This window comes from Pseudochaenichthys georgianus, chromosome 9 (assembly GCF_902827115.2).
Source record: "Pseudochaenichthys georgianus chromosome 9, fPseGeo1.2, whole genome shotgun sequence".
Lineage (NCBI taxonomy): Eukaryota > Metazoa > Chordata > Actinopteri > Perciformes > Channichthyidae > Pseudochaenichthys > Pseudochaenichthys georgianus.
The window spans coordinates 31099605-31108648 of NC_047511.1; the positions used below are offsets into that span (position 1 = coordinate 31099605).

The 9044-nt window shown below is 38.0% G+C and overlaps 2 protein-coding genes across 4 annotated transcripts; both read right to left on the reverse strand.

Annotated features, from left to right (window-relative positions):
• Positions 1–6: 6 nt before the first annotated feature.
• On the reverse strand, positions 7–3992 carry carnmt1 (carnosine N-methyltransferase 1). 2 transcript variants are annotated; one of them, XM_034091436.1, is made up of 8 exons: positions 3849–3992; positions 3155–3350; positions 2339–2505; positions 1997–2137; positions 1613–1740; positions 1149–1262; positions 556–659; positions 7–453 (listed from the first exon to the last, which is right to left on the reverse strand). In XM_034091436.1, exons 1-8 carry the CDS (start codon positions 3983–3985, stop codon positions 253–255), a joined length of 1188 nt encoding a protein of 395 aa, XP_033947327.1. In that variant the 5' UTR covers positions 3986–3992; the 3' UTR covers positions 7–252. The 2 variants fall into 2 exon arrangements, with proteins under 2 accessions (XP_033947327.1, XP_033947326.1); XM_034091435.1 differs by having other exon boundaries at positions 1613–1791.
• Positions 3993–4799: 807 nt separating this feature from the next.
• LOC117451907 (serpin A3-5-like) lies at positions 4800–8120 on the reverse strand. Of its 2 annotated transcripts, none has more exons than XM_034090270.2 (6): positions 8014–8120; positions 6550–7186; positions 5833–5903; positions 5431–5624; positions 5137–5284; positions 4800–5062 (listed from the first exon to the last, which is right to left on the reverse strand). In XM_034090270.2, exons 2-6 carry the CDS (start codon positions 7178–7180, stop codon positions 4868–4870), a joined length of 1239 nt encoding a protein of 412 aa, XP_033946161.1. In that variant the 5' UTR covers positions 7181–7186; positions 8014–8120; the 3' UTR covers positions 4800–4867. The 2 variants fall into 2 exon arrangements, with proteins under 2 accessions (XP_033946161.1, XP_033946163.1); XM_034090272.2 differs by lacking the exon at positions 8014–8120 and adding an exon at positions 7296–7320.
• Positions 8121–9044: the final 924 nt, after the last annotated feature.

Here is a 9044-nt window from a genome sequence, read left to right on the forward strand (position 1 = left end):
ACACAAGCAACTTAAGCAAAAGGCAAGCAAGTGTAAATGACTCATCAAACCCAGGTAGAAAGAGATGTGGAGTATTTAGATGTTTTCCATGTTTTAGATGAAAAGGTGATTTCCAAATGAATCAGAAAAAAAGAAAGTATTAGTTCACTGCTTTTTTTCCTTCTGTATCCTTTTTCTTTTTGTTGGTCTCGTCTTCGCTCAGTCAATAGTTGTATGCCTCTAAGTTAATTGTTTTTGCCAAATGATTTCCTGTCACGTCATGGTGTCAGTACCTTCTCGTCGTGGGGACTTAGCAGCCGGTGGGGTGCTCTGTAGATGGTCATCTTCTTCTTCTCGACCGTTACAGTACACGTCTGCAGGTTTTCGTGCCACAAAAAAGACGCAGTCGTAAATGTATCTCAACATGGAGTGGTCGTTCTCCGTGTATGTGGTCTGAACTGACGCCTTCTCCACCTGCAGCACAAATAGAAATACTATTTTACAACAGGAACAAGATGTATGAAGACAAACATAATGCTAAGCCATGAATATAAATAAAATTCCTTTGTTGCTTACCTCTATATGGAAGCCATAGTTGATAATCGCTGTCCTGATGTCTTCGTAGCTAAGTTCAACTGACAGCTCGTCGGCCATGTTCTCAAAGTGGTACAGCAGCGGACCTGAAGAAACATTGAATTTAAACTCTGAAATAAATTTACTGATACTCAAACCATAAAACCTTTTTTTTTATACAACTTTAATTTCAATATAAAAAATGTAACCCACAAGGTTAACATGCATGTACATCCTATTCAGTGACATTCTGTTGTGTTATTTTCTTTCATTTGCAGATAAAAGTTAAACAATATATGGCATTAGTAATGCTTTGAAGTGAGGCGTAATAGCAGAACGTTCTGCAGCTTTAACGCAACAATTGCCCAATTTAAGCTTTGAACTAAGCTGAGCAAAGTAGGAACATAAATGCATGCAAAAGTTGATAGAAAACCTATTATGCTATAATGTAAACATATGTTACTTGCAAGTGTATGGTGGTAAACATTTTTAACCAGTCCAAATACTTTGTTCTCTACACATAGAAATAATTGTATTTGTCTGTAAAGTTTACAAAGATATATGTTTATTTAATTTTGTTACAAAACTTGACTCACCCAGGTTGATCCACACTCCACCAGGCTTAAGAATCTTCCAGATAGTCTCCACATACTCAATGACATTATGAGCTGTGTCTATAAAGAAGCAGGTAGCCACACAGTCCCAGGAATCTAACCCAAGAAGAAAATATATTATAACATGATCACATTGAATAATGCTGCGAAGTGCACAATGCGGCAATGATACATTATTATTCATTTACAGAACAGTTTGGGATGGTCAGTTTTGTTTGGGGTAATTGTAAAGTGTATCCTAATAATGAAACATAATCCGAAATATTTTCTAGGTTAATTGAAGCTAGAAATAACAAGATTTGCAAGATTGTACAAAACGTTACTTTTTATACATACAAAAAATACAAATGTTTTGCTGAGCTTGCGGAAACATACAATATGGGAGAAAGCTCTGCCTGAAAGACCATTTGAAAAATTGTGAAAACGTCCACACAGCTGCTACTGACCTGGGTCCCTGTACACTTCCACAAAGTCGCCAGCTACCATGGAGAAGTCTGCATCTCGTGGCAAGCTCTGAGGGTTGACATCGGGGAATGTGATTGGTCGTGTTTGGTCAGAGGATTTCTTGTTGTTGCTAAACTGGTGAATCCAGGGGTACAGGGTCAGAGAGTTCACGTTTTCACACCTGAATAGAGCAGTCCAAATGTACAAGTGGATGGATGTAAGTGGTATTCAACATAGCAAGAGGGCAGAATGCACTGCCAAACTATTTAATATGAAACATGATTTAATTTGTGATCACTGACAAGGTTAAGATGTAGAATTATGTGTGAGGTTATAGTCCCTAAATGTTGTGTCAAGGAAGCTGGAAGTGGCAGTGAATACTGTACCTATTGAGAACAAAGTTTGAAGAGAAGAGCATGAAGAAGCTCCATTCGTTGCCTTGGCAGATGTAACCCAGACGTGCTATCTCCCAGGCTAGACGGCCGAGTCCAGCGCCCGGAATCAGCACGCTCACCTTAGATACATCACTGACATAATAAAATGTACAAAATGCACATATCACATGGAAAACATGGAGTAAGTCACATCATCAAAATGACAACAAAATATTATTATGTGAAGAAAATAAAAATGTTAGCTTGTATCATTTAGTATCCACATATTGGTATGTGTTGACATGCATGCAGGTGGGTAAGCATGAATGTTTCCTACCATTGGTCGTTTCCTACCATTGGTCGCTTGGGAATATTTTTTGGATCTCTTGGATGATCGGCTTGTAGCAGGTCTCCCTCTCTTTCCGGCCAGTCTCACTCCAGTCTCTGACAAACTGCTTTATGGTGCACTTAAGCTTGTCCATGTCAAACGTTGAAGAGGGACGCACCTTCCGAGGATCCTCCTGGAAGTTAAATAGAGGGGGAAATGTTTTTATTAAAAAAGACCACAGCAGAAATCTAAAATGCAGCACTACATAATGATTCAAATGCAGACCTCTATCTAATTTTTAAACAAAGCTACAAGGATTATTCAAATAGTTGTCAACTAAAAATGTGTTGCCAAATTGGTTCCCCTTTCTTAAATGAGATTATTTTCTAGTGTCATAACTGCTCTATGACAGTAAACAGAATGTATAGTTATCTCAGTGACTTTGGAAAACATGGAACAACCTTTAACTCCTTTTTCTACCACAAACCTAATGAATTCATGAATAAAATAGTCAACAGATGATGAGACAATAATAACAATAGTTGTAAATTACAGCCCAAATGTATAATGAAGATAATGATAATCTTTAATGCACTCTACAAAATGTTTTTTCTTCTTCATATCATAATTGTTTTAATGTGTAGTGTTTTTACCCAAAGATTATCAATTATTTTTATCATTTCACAAATGTGGAGTTGGCTCCTTGCCTTTCACATCTGTTGTATAATATTGTTAATGTACTTCTCTACATGCCTGTAGAAATCGCCCCAATGGAACTAATGATGCATACTGAATCAAGCTGAACACTTTATATGTATACTAACTGGTGAAGTAAAGCTTACCCTCTCGCCGTACTCAATGTTCTCAAACATGTGGAGGCTGTTGTGAATGATGGCCTGCATAATGTCCTGGTTGTGGTCCGCACACTGGCTGATCCGGGCCAGGTTGGACAAAACATCTGGCAGCAAATCCTGGTGGTGCTTCGGGAGGCTCCGAAACTGACGCTCGGCACGCTTGACCTGCTCCTGGACGTTGACCCTGGTAAAAAGACAAGACATAATTAAATTCACGATTCACAAGATGTGTCATGTCAGGAGTGCCCAGAGGGATAACACAGGTCACTCAACTAGGAAGAAAATGGGTTTAGGACTGCTTATGGAGGCAGTGTGTTTCTACAGTCTGGTCGAAATGGTTCCTTTATTCATTAGTACAATTGTTATCTTTAAATATGATTGCTACACTAAATTATGTATATGTTAAGTGTTAAGGGAGATAGGATGGAACATGTTGAAAATGTGGTGCCATGACAGGATTGGAGCCAAAGTCAGAACATTAGGAAATAAATGCCATCAATAGCTGTTTACACAAGATGACTATAATAAACACTAGCCAATTATTTCATACACATGCAATTATCAGTTAGCAACCTTCCCTCCCAACCTTGTTATCTGTCCTTTACTGTAATCATATGCTAACGGACGTTTGTTGATAAAAACTGTCACTTGGATGGTACTTTGTTTTTAAGCACTGTTATACCTGTACAATCTAAAAGCATCGATTATTCTCCAGAAATGCTTCCTCTCCAGCTTGGCCTCTTCCTCGGGGCTGTTTTGAATTCTGTCTTTGTTAAAAAATGGTGCTCCTTGAGGTCCCTCTCCCGTTGTTTCGGCCATGTCTGAAACAAACTTATAGCCGTCCAATCAAAACACGAAAAACTTCTTCTTCGTGGGATTTGTTAATTCCCGCAGAACAGACTACACGAGGTGCGTTGCTGCCACCCACAGCCCCCACGAGGAGACTACAGGCAACAGAATATGGAGGAAATAAATTGGCTACTTAGATATTTTTACAATTTAAACATTTAAAAAGTAGAAGTAGAGTAGAAATACTTGCTTAGAAGAAAAAATACTTCATTCAAAAATCGTACCCAAGTTAAAGCACGACAGTAATAGAATTAAAATATATTTATAGTACAAACACAACATAACCATATAGTACTTCATTTGTAATACTATTGCAAACTACTGTAAAAACATCAAAAAATACACCCTTAATTGTTAATATTTATATGTATTAAGAGTCGATAGATTCGTCCTAAATTCACCAATAATTTGCATTAAATATGCCTAATTCATAATAAATCAATGTTTTGTATTATTCTCTTAACAATAGATATCCTCTTCGGTAGCACATACACCACACGTATTAAACATCTTAGAAAAAAGATTTAATATATATATATATATGAGAGAAATAAATAAATAAGTGTTCTGCCATGAAAACATGGGGTTTTTTTAGGAAGAAACTGCAGAAAAGATAGTTAGAGGATAAACTAATAAATAATTTACAAAGTCTCTGATTTTATTGCATGTGTAATAAAAGCTGATAGTTGTTGCTAATATTTTCATCCCAGCCTAATTTGACCTTCACAAACTAGAACAAATACTCTTTGTTTCTGCAACACAAAATAAAGACCAAAGAACAACATTTTGTATAGGGTTTTTTATATGTGATGTCACTGCTGTGCTCAAGTAAATACAAATCTGCTTATCCCATCAGATTTTCGGGTTGATGATCTTGCCCAAGAAAAGGATGTTTTCTGTGATGCGTTCAACGATGGTAACCATAAATGGACGATTGAACTTCAAGACAGGGATGCTCTGGAAGGACATAAGTGTGATGCCGATGCCTGTGGCTGCTGCAGCGGTGGCTCCGGACTCATCGACATCAAGGGTAGCTTGGTGCACAACCTGCAGTGTAACAGAGATAAAGTTAGATGGATGTAATGTAGGGAAGAAAATGTGTGTGAAATATGTGATCTTACGTCTGAGACTGCCAGTTTATGCCCCTCTGAAATGCCACTAAAATCTGCAAGATCACTAAACATGTCGGTCATTCCCATTGAGATCAGCACATCGTTCAGTGTGTAGGAGGTCTTGATGGAGAACTTTGGAATAAAGACATCATATCTCCTAAAATAAAATGAGAAATAGGCAAACAATAAGTTATGATCTGACAGAAATAACTGATCTACCAGGACACAGCTGAGTTTTTTACAGTGTCAAACCTTCCATGTTAGAAACCAAGAAATTGATGAAGATTTTAGAATTGTCCAAACCTTCGCCTCATCCACTTCAGCCATTTGGTGATATGCCTTGGGCAAATGGTCGACTCCAGCGTTGCCATGTCGTCAGGCAACATCAGCAGCATGGAGTAGGTGCTGTTGAAGGGCAGGTGGAGGACTGACGTGTTGATTGCCTGGTCGTAATAGGAATCAAAAGTGTCCTCCATATTCATCATCTGGACTGCAACCTGGGAAAATATCAAACATGAGGTGTCTGGATCAGAAAAGACACACATACAAGGATGCTCAATAGCCCCCTTCGATAGCTCAGTTGGTAGAGCGGAGGACTGTAGTTTCTAATGACAGATATCAGAAAAGACACACATACAAGGATGCTCAATTATCTATATTTACTGAGACTCAAAACCATTCTGGATTAATGCTGCGTCTTCAAACCTTGTTGTTGTCATCCACATTGAAGATATCCTCCTTGGTTAGCATAGCATCAAATGGAGTCGCCCAAGTTCCTGTTGGATGATGAGCAGGTAGTAAAACAAATGTTGTGGTTAACATTTTAACCAAGTAATAAAGGGTTTAAAAGAAGAAAATATTGGGGAAAATAATATTTTATGTTTTTAGGAATCACATAGACCAGGCTATAACTAAGAACAAACCCCTCTGTAAAAACCTTCCGAATATAGATCGGAGTAAAACTTTGGTGTACGTAATTGCTAGTGAAATGGAGATTTCTGGCTCAAAGTATGACAAAAAATCATCTAGAGTTTACTGCCTTCAAAGAGACAAAGTGTAAGCATAAGTCACAAGACGCTAAGAGTGAATGGCGTAAAAAATATTAAAATAAACAATGTCACTTTGGAATCAACAAGTTGATTACTTACATTAAGACACTTATTTACTGTATGACATATTTTTCTAAAAATGTTGTATTTGATTATTCACATTCATGATGAAGTCTAAATGGATTCAGGAGAAATCTACAGATGCAAAAGTAAGTAAAATGAATAAATAATAAATAAATGTGGATTTTTGTGTGAAAGCAAAACAGCCCTGAATGAATAGATTGAAAAATGCTGTTTTGCTTCGGGGTTGCAGCCCTAAATGTGTAGGAAAAAAACAAAAAACAGATCTTCTTCTTCTCATGAAACCTGATACCTTTGTAGTAGATGTAGCTGATGAGATACATGACTGTGCTTGGATCCAAGCCCTCGACAAGTTTCGCTATCTTCCCGTTGGTCTTGTCCTCCACATACTTATTGATGGTATTGGCACTTTCTGCGGTTTGGGTGAAGTCGACATTGAACCCCTCTGCAAAGTAGGACTGCTTCAAGGTCTCCAGGAACTCAGGCTTTGGTTTGAGGCGGTTGTCTATAAATACAGCAGTCCCTTCGCTGACTTCTTTCTGAGATGGGCTGTTTGTCTCTTCTAGAAGTTTATGGAAAGCTTGATTAACTTCTTCCTGTGTCAAGAGGGTGCTGTTGAAACCCAAGCCGCTGAATATCTGACTGTGGGTCATACTCCGTGCTCCTACGGACAAGGCAGCCAAGGCGTGAGACACACTGATTGGGGAGAAGAAGATGTTCTTTCCCGCTGAGTCAGCAGCTGCTAACTTGCTGTACAATTCAAAGGAGAATTGTTTGTTTGCTGAATTCACCAGAGAGAGGCTGGCGGCGCTGGGTTCAGGTCCGGTGTTCTGGTCTCCATGACTGTGGCCATAATGGTGATCTCCTCTCCCCACGCAGATCACTGCTGATAAGATCCATATCCCCAAGGCAGCATGCATCATTGTGACCTAAGACCAAAGTTCAAAAGTACATTGTTAATTTGGATTACACAATATTTGCTGCTGGGAGGGGGGGCCTGCCTCTTTAGCAGGCGCCCCTCCAGAGTTCAAAACTGACCTTTGCGGCCTGTCTTCCCCTCTATGTCCCCCGTTACTATCTACAATCCAATAGCAAGGCAAAGAAGAAGACATTTTTTTACATGAGAAACACTAGTCGACTGATTTTCCTAGAAGCTACATTAAAGATATTGTTCTAAAGGCCTTACACATATTTTCCTAACCCTCTAATGAAAAATAAGAGGTTCCTACTGTACACGTCATGTTTAGCAAATTCTTTGCATTTTTTTTTTTTTTAATTGGTTTTGAGAATACTGGTTTATTTAGAAAGCAAATGTCATGTGTCTGTGCACCAATCAGGGCTTAAAACACATTTAAATTAGAATATTTGTATTTTATTAGAATCTAATAAGTAGGTGGGTTGTTCAGTTACTGTCAATGACACTTGATTTACAACAACACAGACAATGTGTAGATTTTTCTGAATGTTAAACTCATGACATTATACATTAAACTCTTGATAAATAGTATACTAAATTAGATCGTTTTTAAAATCCCGAATTTAAAATAATACATCAAAAGAGGGATAAAAATAGTCATTTTTAACAACTCTACATTTATATTTGTAACACGTTACAGATGTTAATTATTTTCCAATTCCGGTGTACACGGGGACATCTCACACATATGATGTCAAACATAGTTTTTCACTTTTGAAAGAGTATTCACACGTGTTTACATAAACATGTTATATGAGCTCTCTGAATCTTTTTACTTACCTTCTCCTGGTTGAAGCCGAGGGAAGCACAGGCAGGTCAGAGGGAGACTTCCCTTTTATAAGACTGATCAGAGCTGCTGAACTTTGTCTTTGTTTATTCATCATCTCAACCTCATATTTGCTCTGCTCCCAAATGTGCTCTGTGTAGCAGTAAGTCTGTGTAATGATTACTATTACTGACTAACCATGGAATCAAACTGCACAGATAAAAGCACAAGTCAAGCTACCACTGTCATCAGCATGTACAAAAACATGTTCGTGATAAGTGTCTATTTTCTCACCGACATAAGTTACATCTTTATTCAAACTATTATATATCGTACTTTGGCGTCAAAGAGTAGCAGTAGGCCTAGCAAAAGTGGGAGAATGCCATCTTAGCAATCATTCTGTGATACTTGCACCGAATGACATTTCTTTTTGCCCTATACATAAACAATCAGATCTCTGAAAACAAAAGCAAAGCTTCCCTCTCAGAGAACAAACAAAGCAGATTGGCTCATTGTATTGCAATGTGTTCATGTTGATAAAGCAACTTGAAGCATTTTATAGAGTCTCGCCAAAAAAGACAAGCAGAATCAAACAGAGCCTAAGGTAGCTGATGGCATTCAAAAGCTGATCAGGTCAAGAAAATTAAGCCTTGCACATAAAAGAAAAAAGCAGGTTCATACCTCGGTTTAGGGGGTCACGGTTCGGTACGGGTTCGGTACAACAAGGAAAAGCAAAAAAAAGTCCCAAATGCATAATTTTTGTTGCTGTTATTTATTTTTAACAGTAGTGCAAGTTTTGGTATGAAAATAAGGAACTCTAACATTTGGAATCATTAACTGTATTACACAGTTAAAAACAAACCACAAACAGTAACACACACACACACACACACACACACACACACACACACACACACACACACACACACACACACACACACACACACACACACACACACACACACACACACACACACTCAGATGGCCATATTATTTATATTGGCTGATGTCAAACAAAAAGGTTCAATAAGCTGTACAACTAAAA

Excerpts from the sequence above, each read along its gene's own strand:
- carnmt1 (XM_034091435.1), bottom strand. The coding sequence starts at position 3,985 with ATGGCCGAAACAACGGGAGAGGGACCTCAAGGAGCACCATTTTTTAAC. Across the intron at positions 3,351-3,848 it reads GATGCTTTTAGATTGTACAG|GGTCAACGTCCAGGAGCAGG; the intron begins GTATAACAGTGC and ends TCTTTTTACCAG. Across the intron at positions 1,263-1,612 it reads GGAAGTGTACAGGGACCCAG|ATTCCTGGGACTGTGTGGCT; the intron begins GTCAGTAGCAGC and ends TTCTTGGGTTAG.
- LOC117451907 (XM_034090270.2), bottom strand. The coding sequence starts at position 7,180 with ATGATGCATGCTGCCTTGGGGATATGGATCTTATCAGCAGTGATCTGC. Across the intron at positions 5,625-5,832 it reads ATGTGGATGACAACAACAAG|GTTGCAGTCCAGATGATGAA; the intron begins GTTTGAAGACGC and ends ATATTTTCCCAG. Across the intron at positions 5,063-5,136 it reads ATAAACTGGCAGTCTCAGAC|GTTGTGCACCAAGCTACCCT; the intron begins GTAAGATCACAT and ends GTTACACTGCAG.